Below are 22,698 nucleotides of genomic sequence, written 5' to 3' on the forward strand. Positions count from 1 at the left end.
TGTGGAGGAGCTTCGGTGACATCGCTTTGCACTAGCGTGGTAACAGGACTTCGTCTCATTGGCCATCTCAATCGTCTTGTTCAACAGGCAGAGGCACAGCCTACTAGGCACAGGTCCCGTGTTGAATGCTTCAGTGATAAACACCGCTGGCTCGGCCGTTGCTTACACAGGGGTTAACATGCCGTGCTCGATCGACGGAATCCCGGTCCCCATTGACCTTGTTCGGCAACAATGGGTCTGTTCTGTCTTCTTTGAAAAGGTTATCGTTTTACAGAGTGACTAGTCAGCGTAACCGATCGAAAAACAGGTTGACACAGGGTGATCAATTGTGTTTTTGTTTTTTTTTACTCAGACAGCAGAGTTGCTCAATGAATAATTCCATTTCGATTTCTCTCGGACACGTTGTGTTCTGGACGGCATTTTCCATTTCTCAATTCCTTTTCCTTGTATAATATTTATCCATTTATTCATTTACGATGAAAGGACAGGATTTACGATCACATCTGACTGAGATTCTGCGCATAATCCAGTGAAATGTTTGGCATATTTAATGAAACAAAAGCTAGGAAACGACGTTCCTAGTAGCATCTGACCGATGCTTATTTTATATATTCAACTCAAAAAGAAATTACACTAGGCCTATATCTTGCTATCCAACACAGTATTGTGCTCGGAAAAAATGGAGAGGGTATAATCATATATAAAAGGGCACAGGCATGGGAGTCGAAAAGGGCACAGGCATGGGAGTCGAAAAGGGCACAGGCATGGGAGTCGCGAGGGGAGGGCAAGAGGGGACACTTGCCTCTTTTGAAAAAAAAAATGGGGGAGCATTAAAAAAGTTGGAAAAAACGAGGTAGGAAATGGGATAAAAATCACGGATTTTCTTTTAATATATCGCTCCTCCCTCCTTTAATGGGTTGTCATAAATTATCAATTCCCATCTGCCGCCAGGTTAAGTTTTGTTCCATTGCAGGTCAAAAGTGGTTCCCCTGGAAAAAAATTCTGGCGACGCCCATGGACACAGGGTCCTTTCACTGTGGTATAAATGCTTTTAAACATTCGCTCCAGGCAAACCAGTGTGAACAAGGTCAGTCGGCCGCAGATTTATTCAATAGCAGTTCGACTGGTGATGACGTCAAACCACGTGATTTCCAATCTTGGTAAATGACAAAAGGTATGGGATAGGCTAATCATATTCTACTGTACATGCACATACAATTGTGTATTAAAGTGGGATGAATTTGAATAGTTATAGGGAGAAAAAAGTAAACGTCGTCGGGTGCGTTCAGCACAACAAAGTTCGAGGTTGCTTGAAAGTGTCTACTGCTAGTGCAGCATGTCTGACAGAAACGCAGGTTGCCGTGGTCCTAGCTGGTGCCTTGTAAAATCCGCTTTTGTCTGTGGGTCGTTGGGTGACTGAGTTTATCCTGGGGTTTATATTTTTTAGGAGAGACATGGAACCCACCGGACTGGATCCAACCGCCTCGTCTGAGAACCATTCTGTGAAGGGCAGCGACAAGATGTCCTTATACAGCAACTCGGGAAGTTCGTCGGTAGTGAGCGATGTGAAACTGCTGCGGAAGGTTTCTCTCCTCAATGCCGTGACGGTGATCGTGGGCTCCATCGTCGGCTCCGGTATCTTCATCTCCCCTGTGGGCGTGTTAGCCAACAGCGGCTCGGCGGGCTCGTCGGTCTTGATCTGGGCGGCTTGTGGAGCAATCTCCTTGGTGGGCGCGCTGTGCTACGCCGAGCTGGGTACCACGCTGTCCGAATCCGGTGGGGATTTCACCTACATCCGGACTGCTTTCGGCTCCCTGCCCGGCTTTCTGTATCTTTGGGTGACCATGATGGTGGCTTTTCCTAGTCAGCAGGCAATTATCGCCTTGACCTTTGCCAACTACGTGTCTCTGCCTTTCTACCCGGAACCAGAATGTCCCCCGTCGATCGAGTTGCGGAGCCTCCTAGCTGCTGTATGCCTAGGTGAGTAGCTATATATTGCAGCTAACTTGAGTTCTAGAAAGGGAGGAACATACGGCAGGTAGGAGCATTTTGTTCACAAAATGACAGGGCTTCGTTTAAAACAGTACAACAAACTGCACTACAAAACTCCGAAATCGATAGATGAGAAACAATTAGGCCTACTGACGATTCTGTAGGCAGTGGTGTACATGGGAGGGGTCGCAGGGAAGGCGGGATGTGCCCCAGAAGATGTCCGAGCCTCCCGGGTGTCCTCCGTAAAGTATTGAAGTGAACACAACCGAACCTCCGAGTCCCCTGAAAGGGCACCCTCGGGGACAACAACTCATTGACCATTCCTGAACGTATAGCCCTGGCAAGAATTACCCAAGTGCCTAGATTTTGATGAATTATGCTCTAAGTATTGTTAATGAATATGCCTTACTGTAATATCCTGTCTCGCTAGCAGGAATTGATCTGGTAAATTTGGACCATGTTAATAATTATTCAGAATAAATAAATAAAGCCGAGTGTATATCAGTCCAGTGGTTCCTTATCATTATTTTTGATAACGGCTAGCTCCCTACCCTAAGAGAGACATTACATTCGTGGCAAGTGGTGGTTTGTGAACTAGAGCATGACTTTTAATTAAGTCACTTCAAACATCCCTCTGAGCGGATTTTGTGCTCGTTAGCTTTGAGCTCTCTCTTTCAGTCAGTGAAAATCAATCATCATCATGCCCGGCAAACAAAGCCAAAAGCCTCACAGATTGTAGTCATTGTATGCGGACCGGACATGACATACTGACCCCTGGCTTCAGGCAGAAGGTTCAGAAGTTAAAAAAGTCAAACTAGAATTTGAACTCTTGAAGCTTCGTTCATTGGAGGCGGAGAAAGAGCTGAAACAACTCCGTTCAAATGCTGTGTCATGCCCACCCAAGGCTGAGCAGACAAATGCCGGGTTGTTTCAGCAAACCTCTCACAGGAGTCACGGGAAGTAACATCTACGCCAGACATCGTAGTCAACTCTACAGCGGCAGAGCAACCGAGCCTCATTCACCTCGAACACAGCCGAGTCATCGGCCGAATGTTCCTCATCCTCGTCAAGGAGAAATCGACGGTACAAATTCACGGGAGGGCTTCGTCTGACAACAGATGGGTCTCGCTAAGGCTTCAAGTTGTCGCTAGACCGAAGAAGAAACGCTGTTTCGGCTTCTGAGCAGTCTACGAGGAAAGGCGGCCGAGTACGTTTTCCAGTAACTTTCATCCCTAAGCCGTCAAGTCCTTCGACATCTTGGCGAAGGAGCTTGGCAAGTAGTTTGACGAACGCTATTTGCCAAACTACTACATCGCACAGCTTAAAGAGGAGAAACATCAGTCCAAGAAGAAGCGTATCAAGCTACCAGGGAGAACACTGTTCTTCGAAATCAATTTTCTGAGACCAAATTACGACTACCCAGCGATCGTTCTCAATTGGGCACCTTTGGGAACAACTACTCAAACCCATTCCCGAGCGTTTAGCTGTAACCCTTATTTCCTATCGATTTTTCCCAAGTAAACTGCTCAGAAATGGAACACCTTTATGCTGTGATTATTCATTTTGTAATGAATATCCCTTACAAATGATATCCAGTCTTACCAATAGAAGATGATAATTTTTATTATTTAGAATAAATTAGCTGTGTGCCAATCAGTCCACACCACAACTCACTACCCTACAATACACATACGAGAGACGTAAACCACGTGATTTCCAATCTTGACTTATGACATAGAGTATTGGACAGGCTTATCATTTTCCACGGTAATGCACATATCATTGTGTGCGTAGGAAGAAAAGTAAACATCTTTGGGTGCGTTTAGTTTGACACTACAAAGTTCGTGCTTGCCTGGAAGTGTCTGTCGCAATCGCAGCACGTTTGACAGTAGCAAAGTTGCCGTGATCCCTGGTGCCTTAATTGTTAAGCCTGCGTTGGGTGTTTGGGTGACTGAGTTTATCCTGGGGTTTAATTTTTTGCGAGACACGATACAGAAATAATTTACAAGCGTAGGGGGCCTAAGTAGACATGAAACCCAACGGACTGGATCCAACCGTCTCGTCTGAGAACCATTCTGTGAAGGGCAGCGACAAGATGTCCTTACACAGCGACTCGGGCAGTTCGTCAGTAGAGAGCGACGTGAAACTGCTCCGGAAGGTTACCCTCCTCAATGCCGTGACGGTGATCGTGGGCTCCATCGTCGGCTCCGGTATCTTCATCTCCCCTGTGGGCGTGTTAGTCAACAGCGGCTCGGCGGGCTCGTCGGTCTTGATCTGGGCGGCTTGTGGAGCCATGTCCTTGGTGGGTGCGCTGTGCTACGCCGAGCTGGGTACCACGCTGTCAGCATCCGGTGGGGACTTCACCTACATCCGGACTGCTTTCGGCTCCCTACCCGGCTTTTTGTATCTCTGGGTGACCATGATGGTGGCTTTTCCTAGTCAGCAGGCAATTATCGCCTTGACCTTTGCCAACTACGTGTCTCTGCCTTTCTACCCGGAACCGGAATGTCCCCCGTCGATCGAGTTGCGGAGCCTCCTAGCTGCTGTATGCCTAGGTGAGTCTCGAGCACGGCTAAAAGTTGAGTTCTGTGAAGAAAGAGATGAGTCGGGGCATTTTCTTTACTCACTCAATGACAGAGGTCACTTTTAAGCAAGACCAACTGCAGTACAAATCTCTTGAGACCGATAGATGAGAAATCATTACACACGATCCTGCAGATAGTGGTGGAAATGGAAGGGGCACAGGGTGGGTAACTTTGCCCCAGGCACTGTCTGAGCCCCCAGGTAGGTGCCCAACTTACGAGTCTCAAGTTACTATCTTCAATGCCCCCTTGAAAAATGTGCACACCCCACCCCAAAAACTTCACCCCACCCTGGTGCCTGTTGGTGATGTTGACTTCTTTGAATTCCCGCGACTCAATCTCGGATAGATGCCCCTATCTTCCGATATTTCACCTCTGACGCCAAACGAAATGCAGGTTTATGCTAACACCTGTATGGTGTCAAAACACTTGGATCATTTATTACAAGAAACTAAGTACAAGCTGCACTCCAAGGAACACTTCGTGCATACTCGAACTCAAGGAAACTTTTGTACCAGCTAATCGGCCAACGGGCTTGCCAGGTGTGGTTGGCATGTGGGAATATTATGCAATGGAATTTTTTATTCACAGGACACGAAATCAATTCACCTCTCGTGCTCTTGTCTCGGTTATACGAAAGTGTACTTATCCCAAGGTTACATGTTCCCATAAAATGTAACCTCCATAAGAAAAACAGAAACAAGAGGAAGAAAAAAAATCTCATATCCCCTTGGATACATTTGTCATGTTTGTTCTGTTCCCAGTTACGCTGACAATAATAAATGGCTTTAGTGTGCGCATGGCCACTCGGGTCCAGGATGTCTTTACGCTGGGGAAGATGTTGGCTCTGATTCTCATCATCGTCATGGGCATCATCGAACTCACCAAAGGTAAGCTGCCACTCCCTTTATTAGAAAAAAAAGTTTGGGACAGCTGTTTTTATGGCACGAAGATACATGAGTGTCGCTTAGAGAGAGGATCCCTTTCCGAACAGGAGCAGATGGGTAATCCACTGCGGATGGGGGTCAGGTCGGATTTTCCTCTTCATGGAAATTGGTGATGATCTTCTCCGTCTTGTTTATTTTCCCCTTGCCCCCTCCTGGTGACACATGTTTCGATGAGTGATGAATCTTTTTAGCCAACGGTGCCCCCCATTCGACTTATAAGTGAGGCCTGTGCAGCAAAACTGTCATGCAATAACTGTGATGCTATACATTCTCGTATGATGCAATACAGTAGGCAAACGTATAAGTGAGGCTAGTCAGCGTCACGAAAGTTTGCATGCACTAGCCAAGTTGGTCTACTGTATTGCATCATACGATACTATGTCAGCATCACAGCAGTTACTGCATGGCTAATTTTCTGCACGGGCCTCACTTATAAGTAGCGGTGGGTAGTCGGATCGGGTGCTTTGTGAATTCAGAGTCTTGAAATAGAGCTTACTGGTTATGGGGTCGAATGTTTGAAGCTGTACCATGTTTTCCTGGATTTGTTTAATTTTTTCCAGTCTGCAAGTTTACTTTAACCGAGTGCTGAAGTTAAAGCGAGGGAACAACTACATCTTAGGGATATTAATCAAATACAAAGTTGGCCTCCAATGGAGTTGGCTTAATAAACTTGCTGCTTAGCCTGTACGTGTACATGAAGACATTTAGCTTGTACGCGCTGTACAAATCTGTAAAGTCAGCCCATGACCCGCACTGAAGTATGTAAATAACCGCAATCATGGACCCGCATTTTTCTCCTTTTTGAGGGGCTACCTCAGAATTTGAACTCGATTGTCCAATCTGGGATCCTCAAACCTTTGGGGACCTGTTTGTCCTCTGCAAACAATTTAGTATAAAATTCACCGTAAAGCATACCTTCAGAAATCTCAAGTCCGTCATCTCAAAGTCGCGATATAATGGTTGGGAGCCCTTGAAACTTAAGCAATTGGCCCCAAATACCTGTCGACCGGTCAGCTAGAAACCACAAGCTCAGGTTCAGTGCACTATACCAATCGACAATCCATTTTCAAAACAACCGTTGTTTACCTGAGCGTGGAGAGCACGTTACCAATTGTGGAGTGCTCTAGGGATAGGGTAGAATCACGGCAACTCTTCAAGGGCGCGAGATAGCGGCTGCGTTTTTTTTATCATGATGCAATACTTCGACGTAGCACGCAGACCTGATGATGGTTGTCAGGGACGGGAAGGGCAAACGCTGCTAAATGGACAGGGGTGAGAAATGCGTCCCTTTCCTTCTTGTGTGTACCGCATAATGGCGTAAATTTGTGCCTCAAACTGGGAATGGATGAGTTGCCAACTGAAGTTTGAACACCGTCATGACAGTTGGGGAGACGATACAGATGTACATCTACTCATGCCGAACCTTTTCATTAAAAAGGTGTCTTTATGGATTTTAAACAAATGGTTCTCCCTTTTTGAGTGCTATTGAATACCTTTTGGTAGTTGAGAACTCTGAAAAGATCTTCAAAATCTGCGTTAATTGTTTCTCACCACGAAGAGGGTTGATTCAATGGCCGATGCCCCTTTAAAAAAAATGTGGGGGATGATGAACCCCCTCCCATTTACATGTACGATTACATAATCGTACATGGAAATGGGGGGTCATGTATATGTCAATTACACAAGCGGTTATGTTGTGAAATCAAAATGGCACGAGGGTTTCAATAATAGAAATCTTCCAAAATACGAGTAGATTCTATGCACAAATGGCGGGCGCAAGAAGTTATTTCAACACTTCCAATTTTATATTATAGAAATATAAATCATTAATTCCCAATTACAAACTAAGCTGAGCAGTTTCGGGGAAATGGTTTTCACAGCATCTCGTCTTGTATCATGAATCCCTATTCCAACAAACAGGCACCACGACCAGTTTTCAGAACAGCTTCGACACCGTACCCGGACTGGAAGTATCGGCGTCAGGGATCGCTCAGGCCATCTACGCGGGACTCTTTGCCTACGGTGGCTGGTGGGTGACAAATTCCACTCCAAAAATCCACAGCATACAAGTACACGACGACATTGATGCTGAAAAGGGCATTGTGACGAGAAAAAATCCTTATGACGAACATTCTTTTGCAGATAATACTTAACCCATTACGAAATTGCCCTCTTTGTAATGTTTTAATTTTCTGTGCTTTTGGTTCAAACAAAAAACAGGAGCAACCTGAACTTCTTGACCGAGGAACTGCAAAATCCAAACAGGTGAAAAATATGGCACCGTAGTCAACATAGTAATTTTTGATGTCACCAAATTAAACAAAAAACCACCGTGCATAAACCCTGGGTATTTCCGAGGAAATTGAATCACTTAGTGCAATATGGGTCATATTAGATGAAACACTTCAGCACGTCAATCACATAAATCTTTGGCCTCTCTTAATGAGTCGATTTTTTTTCGAAATTAGTGCAATACGAATGAGGTTTAGTGTCGTCTTCTGATGTCAGTTTCTAAATTCAGTGACAAGCAAAATGATTGCAAAACAATCGGATGTAACCATTCATTCAAATAACAGTGCAGTGATACCTTTTTTTGGGAAGGAATATGCCCCTGGCGATTATCATAGCTGTGCCCGTGGTTACCACCGTCTATGTCCTAGCCAACATCAGCTATTTGGCGGCCATGAGCCCTCAGGAGTTGTTAATTTCGCCCGCAGTAGCGCTGGTAAGTGTGTGCAGGCCTACACCACGTGTAACCAGTGGCAGTAACATTTTTTTCTTCACAACTTGAATTTCTGAAAAATTTATTTTGGCTAGTTGGTCCCCCCAAACGGAGTGTATCTTGACTTCCCCGAAAGCTCGGAAACTTCACAAGGAATCGGTGCCATGATTGCTACAGAGATCGTGGACAGGGGTGTTAGTCGGGTGCACCTTGGGGCACAGAAACAAATGCGCAGTTGGTTGTACATCTTTAAAGTTTTTGTGAATATCAAAGGGGCATCAGAGTAGCCTACCCCCGCGCGCGCCCTAGATTCGTCAACTTGTTAAAGAACTATTACAAATGGGATTTTTTTCCCGACAATATGAATTGTCTTTACAGACGTTTGGGGAGAAGGTTTTGGGAGCAGCAGCTGTTATCATGCCCGTATCGGTCGCCCTGTCCACGTTCGGCGCAGTCAACGGAATGCTTATGGCAAGCTCACGGTAAGTATCTTGCAGTTATCTTTGAGATACATAAATATGCTCGTACCCTAGTAGTCATTCAGACGAACGTTTCAGCTTTACAGATAAGGGCTTCACACACCCTATTACATGTACTTTGTACTGTGGTCGATAGGATGAAAATCTGAATAATTGTATGCATTGTTAAAATTGCGTCATTTTCGATATTTTGAATCACGAATATCAAATCTACTGTTTCATTTCTAAAGTGACTTCGTCACAAAGGCAGACGAGCCACAATTTGCAGGCTTCCACTGGACGATCGCTGAAGTTGCGCGTTAACTTTCGGTTCCATGGTCCCATGCATCAATGCATGTGCAGAGCATGTGTAGCGGGCGTGGTGTAAACTGGTGACATCACACTTACGAACTGTATATACACTTTTCACATTTTCAGTGCAAGACTCTTCAAAACGGATTGATGCTGTTTGCTGAAACGCCACTTTACATTACCTGGAATACCTCGGCTTAAAATGTTGGCTAATGATGTTGATCATTTTTCCCTTTTCGGTTTGGGTTGTTTAGGCTTAGCTTTGTTGGTGCTCGTAGCGAGTCGCTCCCTCAGGTACTTGGAATGATTCACGTGGGACAAGAAACGCCCCTGGCAGCCCTCGCGTTTATGGTAAAGAAAATGACATTTCTTCATTACACAATCACACCGTGTATGGCTTTATTTTAAGTTTCAAATTTTCATGTAAATGCGAGCTCGGTCTAAATTTCCGAAGATGGAAATATTTCAGATAAATGTAAAGAAACCAAATTGTAAACAGATTCCAAAGTCTGTGTGTCAGTAAAAGCTCTTTGAATTACAAACACATCAGTGAAAGTTGAGCTTTCAATACACCATGCTTAACTTCTGTATCTTTTTCCCCGTCTTCCCCCGCAAGTGTTTCATGTCACTTATGTACCTCTTTGCGGCCGACATTGGACAGCTGCTAAACTACTTTAACTTCGTGTTCTGGACAGGCGTCGGTGTTTCCATCACTGGCATGTTATTCCTGCGTTGGAGAAGGCCTGATTTGGAGCGACCGTTGAAGGCAAGTGTGTGTGTGTGTGGGGGGTGACTTACCCGGCCATGGAAATTTGAAAAGTGGGGGGGGGACACCATATACACAATATAGGGGGCGATGTTTATGATAAAGATGTACATCTGTTATGTGTATCAAATTCATGCGGAATCTTGCATCAGAATGGCATATTTATGGCTTTTTAAAAAGCTTTCCCGTTTAACAGATATTGCAAGCATTTTAGTCGTGAGGAAATCCTGAAAATTCTTTACTATCCGCTTTAATTTTGGGTTCATCGCCAAAAGTGTGTGTGAGGGGATGATTCAGTGCCCAGCCCCCACCTCACAAAGTGGGGTGTGTATATGTACCCCCCATCCCCTGGGATTTACGCCCAATGCTCAAAGATCTATTTTGGTCCATCTTATACAGCTGGGGGGGGGGGCGGATTCCGCCTCCCAAGAACTCGGCTGTGCCACACTCTTTATAACTACAAATGTGAAGTTTGAACTCGATTAGATGTATTGCTTTTTTGTTACGGTTAATTGAAGTTCAAGGCTACATGCGTGCCAGCCCGCCTGACCTGTCCGGAAAAATGCGCGCTGCGCAAGAACGGTATGTTTGATTTTCACAAAAATGGTGTCAAAATGACCGCAAAGATATACCTTAAAAATTCTCCAAGGCTCAGCTACCTAAAAAAAATGTCCCGGCAGATTAATTGTTTCTTTTCCCAACGACATTGGGGCTTCAGAAGATTAATCTTATGGCCACACTACGAAGCTTAATTCGTCGACAGTATTAGAGAGTTTATCGGAGGGTACTGGGAATCATGAAAGTGGATTGCTTCTTCTTTGAGTAATAAAATTGCCCACTTTCCATATATAGTGGTAGAAAAACTGTCTGTTCTTATTAGTGGCAGAGCTTCAGATCAACAATGACTGGGTGTTCAGATCGATGCTGAGACTGTTTCTATTATTCATGACTTGGGATGTATCTGAGGATTACGTGCATCATGAAGTCTTCTTTCTCTTCAAAGACATTCATTGGTTTGCATTGTCTTGTAGGTCCCTTGGATCTTACCAGTCATATTCGTTCTAGTGTGCATCTTTCTAGTTGTGTTTGGCACCATTGGGCAACCCATGGACACGCTGATTGGCCTGTGCATCTCACTCACTGGGGTACCTGTCTACTTCTTTGGAGTCTACTGGACCAGCAAGCCCAAATGGCTTCTGGGGTTAATAGGTGAGGACTTAAAGCTACTTTTATACGGCCTCCTTGCGTGAGCACAAGAGGGCACTGTTTAATATCTGTCCAGCGGACTGTTCTCAAAGGAAGATGGAGTAATACAACTTTGCAGGGGAAATGTTAAGAATGACCCAAACATTCATGTACGGTATTCATTTTTAATCAACCATTTTCGAGTGGCTAAAAAAGCGTTTGTAAAAGAGGGGAAAAATCACGACCAGATTTACCGCTTCCGTAAAAAAAAGTTATTCTGCTTTTGTTTCGTTTACTTTTTTTTTAAATTAGCAGTGGTTGTGGGCAAAATAATCTACAATTACATTCTGAATCATCCTCCCGACTTCAATTCAAACTGCACATTTTCCACACAGAAATGTGAAAGCTGGGATTGTTTGTGTGTTAAGATCGAGTAGGCCTCCATTTTGAATGTTATGGCTATGATATTCCACATTTCATATTTACTGACGTGGGATGCTGTGCTGCTTTGTTACCTAGACGCAGCCACCGTGGCGATCCAGAGGACGTTCCTCCTTGCACCTGAGCACACCTCAAAAAGCGACTGAAAATTTACTCACGGAGTTGGCTCGACCTTGCCATTAAGGTTCCGGCACCATCTTTGGAGAGCTCAGTTTGGCATGCCGGACTTTGATCCCGAGTCTTGCTTTCTGTGGGCCTACCTCCTCCCAACCAGATATCCCCGAGAAATAAACACGCCATCATTGCTTATGCCCACAATGTAGGTTTAGATGTACATGTACGCCTGCACCATAGCCTTCCCTTTAACTCTATAGAAGCCTGCATATCATGAACACCATCATGTATATAATGGCTTTTTATGAGACATATCCATCTGCGAGTTACATTTAAATAAAATCTGGTACACTGAGTCATGATGTGATTGCACATAAACGTAGCTCTTTGAATTCTTGGACTAATGACACTGTTCCTATACCTCGTGATTTGGGGCAAACTTTTGCATAGCGACCATCATCTCTGGAATGGACTGGTTCCTTTTTTGCCCTTCTAATTCATTGACAACAGGGTAGGCCTATTGTTGCCGCAAGGCGTCTCTCATACTGAGCAAAAGCTTGCCCTGAATCACGAGGTATATATAGCAACAGTATTGTTTAGTATGGAGAATTCAAATTGTTATGTCACGTGAATCTAAAGAACTCAGTGTACAAGATTCTGTTCAAATTTAACTCGTGAAAGGCTAGTATTTGTGTGCGGCGTATAGCTGATGACGCCTATACCGAATGTTCGTCCGCACAATTAACTTAATAGTTCGCTGCAGTCTACAACGTGAAACCTTGGAAGAAGCTTTTCAATGCCGACTTTGAAAGTTAATTCAATGGAATAGTGATATAAAATGACTTGGTACAATGTCGCAGTCTAGTTTGGTTAGTTTTAGAACTAAGTTTGAAATATTCCCTTGCGGAAGAATATTGTAGTACAGCGTGTATTAGTAAACATTGCAGTTATATTGTAGCCGCCATTTTCTCCACAATTTGTCGTAATGGTACCGTAACATCGAAGTTTTATCTTTGCGTTGCCCGGAGAACGTCGACTAGACAGCTAGCATATCGGAGTGATATGCTTTGCCACAAGGGCGGGAGAAGTAAGTTTGATTGTTTTATTTTTAGATGGGGTGGCTGGTGATTTGTATTTCTCAATAATATCTCTGCACACACAGGGCAAAGTTTCCTGACTGCGACGCTTGAAATGTCTGTATATAATGTCCACACGGCTGGTCGACATAATAAGCTATTGTTAACAAACACATTGACTCGGTCCGTACTGATCATTGCCATGTACGTGTAAATGTATATTGCGTCGAGAATGATGTATCATCGCCGTGATGCAGGCTTAATTGGGGTTATACATTCCCGGGTAATTTGTTTCTTGACGTTATGTTTTTGTTGTGTTTGAGCTAGAGTTATCCTTCACATCGCACAATTCTATAGTAAATATGATAGCTTCAAATGTTGGTGTAGACTGTCTTCTTTAATTTGGTAAAAGTTTTCACCAAAAGATATCCCTCTTGTAAAATGAATGTTCCTAAAAATTGGGTGCTAAGATAAAACTGGCTGATATAGTTTCTGAAGTAAGTATGTCCCAGATAACTTAATTTCTCTCACTGGTAGTGATATACAAAACAATTAGGAGGAATTTTGAGTGGTGTATTGATCGAACAATTGTGCTCCGATTTAGGTCTTAAAAATAAAAATGCAAACATATTTTTGAAGTGATCCTAAACTAGTTTGGGCCATGGCTAGCATAATAGTTTTATGTGTTGAAGCAGAAATCAGGTGAGATGTTCATGTTATTTAAATGAATGCGTGTGAGACATTAATTTAAATGCCGCATTTTCCAGGAGTTAGAACACAGCGAGGACTAGGCCTATGTGGAGTGCTGGTGATCGTTGTTGGCACCTTTTATCTTGCCACGGTCAGTGTCCCATGCACAGGCGCTACAAATTGGTACGAGAACAACGAGACGTGTTACAAGTTCTTTGTAACACTTATGTAACTTGAATGTAACTTGGGATCAGGCGTAACTGCTAGGTGCCCGATGCCGATCCGGTTACAATTTCCTTGGACGGGGAGCTAAATGTAGACGGGGCATACATTTGCATTTGCACGCACAGACCTTGGCCGGCTGCGTCAAGAAGTACCGTACTTGATCTGACTCAAAGACCACAAGAGCAAGCAGACCTTCCCGCTGGGTTAACGCATACGGCACCAACCACCGCCGAGGGGGCCCAACAACATGTTTGGCGTTGGTTTAAAACCTTAATGTTTATTATACAAGGATGATCTCAAGTCGTACTTTTCTTTTTGCAATCTTAAACCTTTCTGTCTAATGTACACGTTCCTAAGCTTTGCTTCCCCCCGAACTGGTTCAACATTGACAGTGAAATTGGTACTCGGAACGTACACGACTACAACACCTGACCAGTTCTTGGTATAAGGCACAAGAAAAGCAAAACGCTTCCTACCTCCCTTGTGTCTACACCGTCGCCTTCACTTACCTCTAAGAGGAAATAAACGTGCACACGAGTCTAGTCGCTGCTGAATTCAATGACTTTATTCTAATTATGACTATGTCTTCAAGCCTACGTTTTGGGGAAAAAATGGGATGACTGCAAGAATCCTATTGTCGGGAAAAAACGGATGAGGAGTTTTATTCGAGAAGACACACTTTGCGTATGTTAAATCGGTCGTTTCAACAGGAAGTGAAGAGGAAAATTATGAAACAGGAATTAACAGAACCATAAGTGATCATGATATCCAGTTTCAAGTAATCATCGTTGGTTGATGTCACTCTCGATCGAAGAAAAGTTACCTAAGATTATTTAAAAACAAACAAATATCAATAAGTAGTATGACTTCAGTTACATGGAGATTTTGAGCATGTTAAATTTTGATCAGAAAATAAAGATCCCACGCTTGGAAACAGATGTATTTAAGGGTAGGCCTGATGTGTCAGAGATCTCATTGACGCCACAGCCGAAAAGATCCAGATCTAGCTAACTTGCACCTCACACACGAAACAGCGCTTCGTGTTGCAGTCTTCGTCGTTCCATTTGCCCTTGTCGTAGTCCATTTCGACGCAGTCTTCACCAAACTGGTTGTTGGGCTCCAGGAATGCCCAGTTGCGGTAATTCCCGCTTTCCCCGGTGTCGTTCCACTCGAAGACGAACTCATGGTTCCGGTCGTTCAAGCCTATCCAGTAGGGGTTCTTGCTTAACAAGCCGCAGCTGAACAAGGGCGGCTTATAGTGCACCATGGAGTGTACAAAGGCTTTCTTTTCCTCGGACTCGATAATGACCAAGTCGCCACCGGGGTTTTGGAAGCCACACTGTTTCCTGAAATGAAAGAGAGTGGCTTTACAAATAACACAATCTTTGGACGGGATATCTTACTTTTCAAGATTTACTAACCCCCATTTTTCAGAATGTTGTTGTTCAACAGAGAGGGGACGTTTGTACGTGAACATTAATTTTAGCACGATAGTATACCGAATCGCATCCTTAGCCCTAAATCAAAATGGGATGACAAAGTCCTTTGTCGAAAGGGCAGAGTAAATCACGCCAATGACGGTTGAGAGTGTAGATTTAGAATTCGAATGCTGTTAATTTACTTCTTTTGAAGACCCGTCTGTTTCAGAAACGTAATGAACTGAAGGCGCGTTTTAGAAACGTTTAGTGGATTTCAGTCACTCACAGTCTAGGACGGCAAACTCGTGAAATTTAGCAAATGCACGAGAGTTAAATAACTATTCACTCCATTGCAGGATAAAAAGGCAGGGGTAGACAAGAAAGTTAACATTATAAGAGTAGACCTACGTGTAGACCTACATGTTTTTCAAACATCATAACTGCGTAATTTGTAAAAAAAAAACTTTTGGTTGTCTGATCTAAGTTGGAACATGGCTCTGTGATCCTAAGGACAAAGAGATTCGGTTCAAATGTTTACCTCGCTTCCAGCCAGCGCTCTGGTCTTGTGAAGAGCATCAAGCACTTGGTGTTGTTATACATAAACCAGTTTCTCGGACACTTCGGGCCCGTCTCGCCCCATGCTAGCACCGTGCTTACCAGCAGCAGCAACGACGCGGTTACCAGTACAATCTTCATCGTTCACCGTGTGATATCGACAGTGACCGTTGGGCGGAAATGAGTAGCGTAGCGCCGATGGCAGGTTTTAGTACCCAGTTCCCCTCCCCAGAACGAAACCAACCCCGGACATTGCTATCTTGTCGTCACGGTGACGTCGTCAGCTCATTAAAGGTTCGTGATAGTGCGAGATAGCTGACGTGCACACGCCGTGGAAGTGCTCTAGATACAAGTTTCTGACATTTTTGATGCGAGTGCCAATCACCTTTTGTACGTGTCACATTTTTGTCGACTTCACCATACGGAGCATTCATCAGCAAGGTTTCTTAACTTGCTGTTCATGCGCAGTTGGGAGTGGTGCCTCGTATTATCCTACGGGCAAAAGAAGAAAGAAATTTCATGCCAAAAAACCTTGCAACAAAGCAGAGGATAACGGAGTCAGCATCAAAACACCTCCGGCCGTCGGCTGTTTTAAATACGAAAACAATTGACATAATTAATCTTTTACCTATCACATTTGTGAGACCTCATTAAGATGATTGATTGACTTCTGAGGTTGTGATAAAAGTGTAGGTTATCGGGTCGCCGTCCATAGAAGTACTCACGGAGTTGAGAGTTAATGTAGATACCGAGATCAGTTTTGAACAAAATGCTGTGGGATTATTCCCGATCTACAACATCTGTTTAGTTTTTTAGGTGTCTTTGAAGTTAAAATGGGACTAAAGCTTTATTATAGTTTGCATCAAATAGTTTCCCTACTGTATCGTTCTCTGTTAAGGCGTCTGTAGTGCCGATTATGTCATTACGTACGGTACCAATTTTGAGCTTTATTTTGGTCCCCGAGTGTAATGATGATTAAAGGTAAGGCAAATGGAAACAAAGATAATTTTCGCCATAGTTGTGGGATAAACGTTCAGTACTTCTTGAATAGTTTCCTCGCAGTATCATTTTCCTCCATGAAAAGGTCGGGTCTTGCTACAGGAGCAATTGAAGTATTTTTGAAAAGTTCCAACAAAGCACGTGCACATGCCGTTTGGACGTCAGGAAAACGCAAAGCCTGTAACATTTTGTTCACTCCACACGCCGGGGAAATCTGACTTAGACAAAGCCTAAGCTACAACCGTGGCTCTGGAGGATTTTTTTTTTCGAAACGAAACCCGACATTTCGATACGGGAAGTTTCACACGGCAAGACCGTCAATATCGCCCCGAGAGCGACTTTGACGGATACGCAACGCTTGACGCGTGTTGACGCGCATGTGCAAAGGCGTCTTAACTCTTAAAGGTGGATTCTGAGAAATGTGCCACGACACCAGACTGTCGTGATCGTCCACCTGCAAAGTCACAAGTTGGGCTTAGGCTTAGGTATATACATGTAGGTAGATGAAATGACCACGAGACAGAGATGAAGGATTAATTCATCAAATCTCTCTACCAACTGGCGTGTTCTTTTTTATTCAATTTAACCAATAAGTGATTGGTGTTACATCAATCATTACAAAGACACAAACGGTTTGCTTGTTTCGACTGCAAGCGATACACTCACCAGTAGCACTTGATTACCAAACACTGATATTTGAACTTTAGACGAGGTACGATTTACACACCATGCACTGACGAAACACTAAGAGTCTGTTACCATGGAAATGGATATAGATCATGAAAATACGCACCACTATTCAGAACACATCGACCTTGCATGCAGTGTTTGTACATGGCGGCCCACTTGAAAGGCCGCTGTCTCGTCAATATAACTACATGTAGCTTGATGTACAATCACGGATGTCTTATTTTGAGAATGCTTCGTGCATGTTGACATAATCAACATTGCTACAACGCCAAAGCGACACCTTTCAAACTGCAAGCACGTAACATCCCGCACCATTTGACACATTACAATACGGGTCACTTCAAAAACCTCAGAGGCTTCCCGAGTTAATATCACAAAGAAAGAAATCTGTGAGTGAAATATCAGGATATATCTACCGATTGTGTCTTCTACGGTGAGATGTCTTTGAGATACGTTGGTAACATTGGAACTGTTATGGGTATATTGGAAGTGTTTGGTTGTGGTCGGAGTTTATACAACCTGGAAATACCACTGTTTCTCAACCTGTGTAGTGAGATGTCAACCATTATGAAAAGAAAGGGCATTCAAAATGCGGTCCAAGACAAAGTGGGAAACCTAGACAAAAGGTTTGCTATTTTTGATTTGCCATTGTAAAAAGCACCACTTGCTTCGTCTGCATCACTGTCAAAATGCGCTCTAATTCAGTTTACATATTATTCTGAAACGTCTATATATTACACTGCTTATCATTTTTTTTTATTCTGAACGTGCAAGCAATTCCTCACTACCAGAACACTCAGTCTTTCCAAACACACAACTCTTTCTGCTCCCATTACTTTAAGGCCACCTTACGTAATGAGCCAAGTCGGTAATCAAACAGTGCATGCCCAGTGCGAGGCCATTCGAGAACAGCTATGCGCGCGCGCAATAGTCTCCCCTATCAGCGTAGCCATACGCTGACTCACGCGCGCGCGTTTTGTTCCCGAAAGGCCTTGGCTTCTTGAAATACCGAACTGGCTTATTGACACTGATAACGTTATAGAAATAAGTACCACGGAATTTTTCAATGTACATGCTAAATTGAGGACAAATCTATGAGCAAGCTAACCGACTTGCTTGTGAGGGGGACTTCTATTAACCTGCCCCCCAAACTGCCGATTTAAACCTGTGTTAAAGCATGGGAGGGAAAGCGACCTGAACCTGTGTATGAAGATATACCTCAACATGGTTCACCTGATGCGAACCGATCACCACGCAATGCCCATTCACTGTAATCCCGCGTGTGGCATGCATAGCCTACTTACATTACAGGGCAGTGAAGGCCCCTTGACCGCGCTACAGAGTGCAAACTTCTGATACATTAGCCACGATGAAAAACATGGTAGGCTCCAGGCTAAACGCATAAGCTAATCGGAGAGCGCTTGGTTGGAAAGCACAGCTTGGACTCAGACGTGGTCACAATATAACTGTGCGGCGAGCGCTCGTGGTTAATTAGAATATACATATAAACCATAGAAACAATCTAGTTTAGAAAATACGGACCTTTGGTCTAATTACCATCACAACTCACAAGCCGATATTCAAGAGATTCATTTCAGACACATCACTTCAAAGCTGCTACACGAATTAATACACATTTTGGAAGAACAGTAAAATCTCAAAGAGAAGTAGCACGGCCTAGCAGAAATTTAAAAATCAAACTAGAGGCCTCATCATATAATTATACACGACCAAAGCCTGAGTCATTGGGCCCACATTATAACGTCTGCACCTTTTTGTCCTCTCCAAGCGTAGCGCCAAGTGCTTGGTACACAAACACATACACTGCAAAAATGGTGGTGTTAAATTAACACAGTGTGGTGTAACACTGAAAGGGTTTAACCAGAGGTGCGAGTGGCCATGCTGATGCTGGCCAAGCTGCGAACAGCAAGCAAAAAGCTGAAATGTTAGAAGTCCCTTACGTTTGTACACAGCAGGAGCACCAAAAAAGCCGAAATTCGAGGTCAACGTCTAAACAAAAAAAGCTGAAATCAGCTAAAAAGCTGCATTTGCACACCTCTGTTTAATGTAAACACCACACGGTGCTGTTTCAACGCCACTTTTTGCCGAGTAAATGTGACGCTCTGCACGGTGATGATAAAGTCTCAGACCTTCAGCAAATAATATCTTTAACAGAAACAATTATGTACATAAAAACACTTGTTTTTAAAACTCCAAAAAATGGGGGGAAATCACACATTGACACACGCTATAGTGCTCTCAGCTTCTACTGTGCATTGCTTTCTGAATTGCATACAGGTGACATGCGACTACGTCTACTAAATTTTTGTGCTACAAATCAGTAATATATTCGGAATTAAAAAAAAAGGTTTTGTTATTTGGTTCAATTTCCTCACCTCTAAGCTACAAAAATACTTCCATTATCCTGCTGTTGTTTGTTCCTCGTAAAATTTGCTTATGTGTTCTCTACAGTCACGAAAAAGATCCCTGACGGAAGGAACACGAGACATCAAATTCACTAAGTCAAAATACGGTATCTAAGTGAGTGTCAGACTTGAAGGTAGAAGCAGTCTGGACCTATAAAAGAACACTCCATCGGGCAGAAAGTATTCTAGCGTGAAGAGCATCAGTTCAAAACTTCTTTCTCGGCAGTTTTTTTCCCTTCAGTGATAAAAATGACACAGTAGCAAATTACATATGGCAAGAAAATGGATTATCAAAAAAACCATCGAAGGGAAAACCCTGAGGTTTTCCAGGCTTGTTCATAGTTCCAAATTCTATAGAGACACATGTATGTTACAAAGGACCACACAGAGCTAAGTACCGGTAAGTAGGTTTCCTGTTAACGACCGCAGCTTTCATACTACCTAATAACGGGGACGTGGGTCTACTGTTCCTAGGTGCGTGCGTGCGTGCAATAAGATTTTGTGCTAATCAGACTGAAAAATAGCCCAGTGCACTGTGCCATGAATATGTACAATGTATCACTCTGACGGCTTCAGTAGTTTGGTAACCACTTTTAAATTGATAACACCTTTTGCACCTGTGTCCTACAAATCTGGACTGTGATGGAAGGGGTATTGTGTGTGGTGAGTGGGGAGTTTTACCGTGATTAGTTCCGCTACAACACTGATCAGCCTCAGTTAACAAAGTTTGTATGTATCTCTTTGCGTAGGTTAACCCTCCTAGTCAGCTGGCCAGGATATTCTGTGTTAAGCAACGCCAATCTTGTGAAGCTGATGACGAGCTCACAAGATCTACTAAAAGGGAAACTCTTTGCCAAACAAACTGCAGGTCTGTCATTCAGAACGACTTCCACAAATGTGTAACTGCCTAAGTAAGACACTCCAACAGGTGCCTCTGGAATATCTAGGGCACATACAGATGGGTACTTGATGTTAATTTTGTGTGTGCATGGGATCTGGTAGTAGACTATGTGAAGTCTACGGTAGTGAAAGGGTTGTGGAAAACCTTTGTAAGATTTTATGCAAGGGACCCATATTTGCTAATAAAGCACACAAATTGTCCTGAGCGGAAAAAAATTGTATTCAGCAGAAACACACTTCAACAAAAACTTTTTAACTTTAATCCCGGACTGGTACTGATCCTCTTTTAGGGTCTATTAGTAAGCAATCCTTTTTCCTGCCTAGCTACTTTATGCATCTTGATCAAGAAATGATCTTGATCAAGAAATGACCGGGATCAGATCACCTCCATCAGCACTATCATATACATGTCACCTCTGAACAGGGAATGGACTGTCTATTAAAGTTTGCAGGTTTACAACAAGGTTCGCTACAGCTGTGCTATCGTGCTATCTGAAATGGTTGCTATGGAGCAGGTTCCTCCTTAAAACTGGATGCTAGAGATGCCCCCCGGTGGCGCCAGAGGCTTGTGGGCTGCTCGATGTGGAACGTTGTCATCGATCTGCCGTCCTGAGAAACATTGAAACCATTTCCAAATAAGACTGAGTCAATCTGGAACAGAAAGAGTCTAAAGGCTATTTTCCCAGTAATTTTTTTCTAGTATGGATCAGAAAGAGCAAACTGAGCTCTGTAGGGCCAGTTTGAGCGACGACTATAGCTAACTATAGTTCAACTAAAACCCGCCAATAGATGGTTTGGACTATATCAAGTCAACCATTTAAGACCAGGCTCAGGGGTACGGACACACCACTGGTTATCAACAGCCAATTTCATTTATTATTATAGAGGGAACGATTCATATGAAAATTACTTTACGAGATTTCAGCTACCATACTCGCGGCGAGTATTGCAGCCAAAGATGAAATGTGACTTTATGTGAATAACGATGAGATTTTAAAAAATTGACCGACTGGGTCGTTCGAGTGGAACTGAATTGAGCATGCGCATTGGTCAAAACCAACTGACTACTGGTCGAACTATCCGCCCCGAGTTAAAGTGCAATCCCAAGTGGCAAAAGAAAGACAGATGGTTGTAAGTTTTCCAAGCAGGTTCTTGCACGCGTTCCACGTGTACGCAGAGACCGTACATTAATCAAGGGATAAATTCGTTACACGTACTCAGCGTGCTGCGTCAAATGCACCATTTGATCTCCATTATAAACGTGCCCCTCTGCCGTGAGTACCAAAAAAACACACCCTCTTTTGTTCTGCTCGGAGCGGATAGTTCACACCTCAACTTGCCCTTTGATGTATCACTCAGTGCGGCATCCTGATGAAACTGGACATTATGTGAGTGAAAAGAGTTAAGGGGTGTCCATTGACCAAGATTCCTTTCAAGATCTTTACTCCAAAAAAGGCTCAGGGGACTTCAGACTCGTTAGGCTAGGTCACAAATGATCATCATGGGAATTTACCGGAGAGGCTGAAGCCAGACCGATGCAGGTCCCTACTCCCTGCCTTGGTGGCAGGGATGTTGCGATTGGCAAACTCTTCGGCCGGGGCCACGGGGACGTTCCTGGGGATATTGGTCTGCTTCTTGGGGCCTTCCGGTGTCCAGACGGGACCGTCGTAGGGCTCACGTTCTACCTTGATGGGCTGGTTGACCTGAAAAAGATACGGGGTTGATTTGTAGGATCTTGCTCACTTGACAGTCTCTGAGAATGCACTTCAATTTCCTGCAGCTTGCGCAAGTGTCCACCCTTTTTGTAAAAATCGGTCACCGTACAGTTTTCGAGAAGAGATCCAGTCTTGGTCTCTGCAAGACTAGATTAATCGCAGTCTTACCCTATCGCGGATCAAGATCCTGTTGTAGGCTTCGGGGGCATGCAGCGGGCGGGGAATAAAACGGCCAGCTCCTTGTGTCACGTGGAGCTGTGAAGGGAGATAAGAATACAGAAACAAGACTTGAAATATGAAGTGGGTTACTGTCACTGTTTGGCAGAGCACCAACGTTTCTCTCGTCATCTTGGTTAGATTCACCTAACTGCCAGTACCACACACATCACTATTTTGAAGAAGTAATGTTTCTTTGATGTGCTCTGAAGATTTTAAAAACCCTGCATTTTCGTTTCCTTCTCCTAACAAACAATTCTCCTGAAGAG

General features: G+C 43.7%; 3 protein-coding genes across 6 annotated transcripts in view; 1 reads left to right on the forward strand and 2 right to left on the reverse strand.

Annotated features, from left to right (window-relative positions):
• The first annotated feature begins 1,320 nt into the window (after positions 1–1,320).
• Positions 1,321–13,244, forward strand: LOC110981221 (large neutral amino acids transporter small subunit 1-like). Of its 2 annotated transcripts, none has more exons than XM_022238600.2 (10): positions 1,321–1,980; positions 5,339–5,464; positions 7,442–7,550; positions 7,742–7,786; positions 8,123–8,246; positions 8,622–8,725; positions 9,268–9,364; positions 9,630–9,779; positions 10,811–10,988; positions 11,484–13,244. In XM_022238600.2, the coding sequence occupies exons 1-10, from the start codon at positions 1,455–1,457 to the stop codon at positions 11,549–11,551; spliced, it is 1,527 nt and encodes a 508-aa protein (XP_022094292.2). In that variant the 5' UTR covers positions 1,321–1,454; the 3' UTR covers positions 11,552–13,244. The 2 variants fall into 2 exon arrangements, with proteins under 2 accessions (XP_022094292.2, XP_022094291.2); XM_022238599.2 differs by lacking the exon at positions 1,321–1,980 and adding an exon at positions 3,828–4,547.
• Positions 13,245–14,057: 813 nt separating this feature from the next.
• Positions 14,058–15,676, reverse strand: LOC110981222 (lectin BRA-3-like). Its single transcript, XM_022238601.2, has 2 exons — positions 15,467–15,676; positions 14,058–14,856 (listed from the first exon to the last, which is right to left on the reverse strand). Exons 1-2 carry the CDS (start codon positions 15,622–15,624, stop codon positions 14,514–14,516), a joined length of 501 nt encoding a protein of 166 aa, XP_022094293.1. The 5' UTR covers positions 15,625–15,676; the 3' UTR covers positions 14,058–14,513.
• Positions 15,677–17,015: 1,339 nt separating this feature from the next.
• LOC110981115 (dihydropyrimidinase-like) overlaps positions 17,016–22,698 on the reverse strand; it is a 46,705-nt gene continuing 41,022 nt past the window's right edge. For all 3 annotated transcript variants that reach the window (XM_022238358.2, XM_022238359.2, XM_022238360.2), the window contains 3 exons: positions 22,382–22,468; positions 22,012–22,201; positions 17,016–21,107 (listed from right to left, as the gene is read on the reverse strand). In XM_022238358.2, the coding sequence (XP_022094050.1) occupies positions 21,022–21,107; positions 22,012–22,201; positions 22,382–22,468 (363 nt within the window). In that variant the 3' untranslated portion in view covers positions 17,016–21,021. The remainder of the gene's footprint in view (positions 21,108–22,011; positions 22,202–22,381; positions 22,469–22,698) is intronic.

The sequence above is a fragment of the Acanthaster planci genome, linkage group LG21 (assembly GCF_054643075.1).
Source record: "Acanthaster planci isolate LZ-2023a linkage group LG21, COTS_SCS, whole genome shotgun sequence".
Lineage (NCBI taxonomy): Eukaryota > Metazoa > Echinodermata > Asteroidea > Valvatida > Acanthasteridae > Acanthaster > Acanthaster planci.

Excerpts from the sequence above, each read along its gene's own strand:
- LOC110981222 (XM_022238601.2), bottom strand. The coding sequence starts at position 15,624 with ATGAAGATTGTACTGGTAACCGCGTCGTTGCTGCTGCTGGTAAGCACG. Across the intron at positions 14,857-15,466 it reads GAGCGCTGGCTGGAAGCGAG|GAAACAGTGTGGCTTCCAAA; the intron begins GTAAACATTTGA and ends CTTTCATTTCAG.
- LOC110981221 (XM_022238600.2), top strand. The coding sequence starts at position 1,455 with ATGGAACCCACCGGACTGGATCCAACCGCCTCGTCTGAGAACCATTCT. Across the intron at positions 8,726-9,267 it reads ATGCTTATGGCAAGCTCACG|GCTTAGCTTTGTTGGTGCTC; the intron begins GTAAGTATCTTG and ends TGGGTTGTTTAG. Across the intron at positions 9,365-9,629 it reads TGGCAGCCCTCGCGTTTATG|TGTTTCATGTCACTTATGTA; the intron begins GTAAAGAAAATG and ends TTCCCCCGCAAG.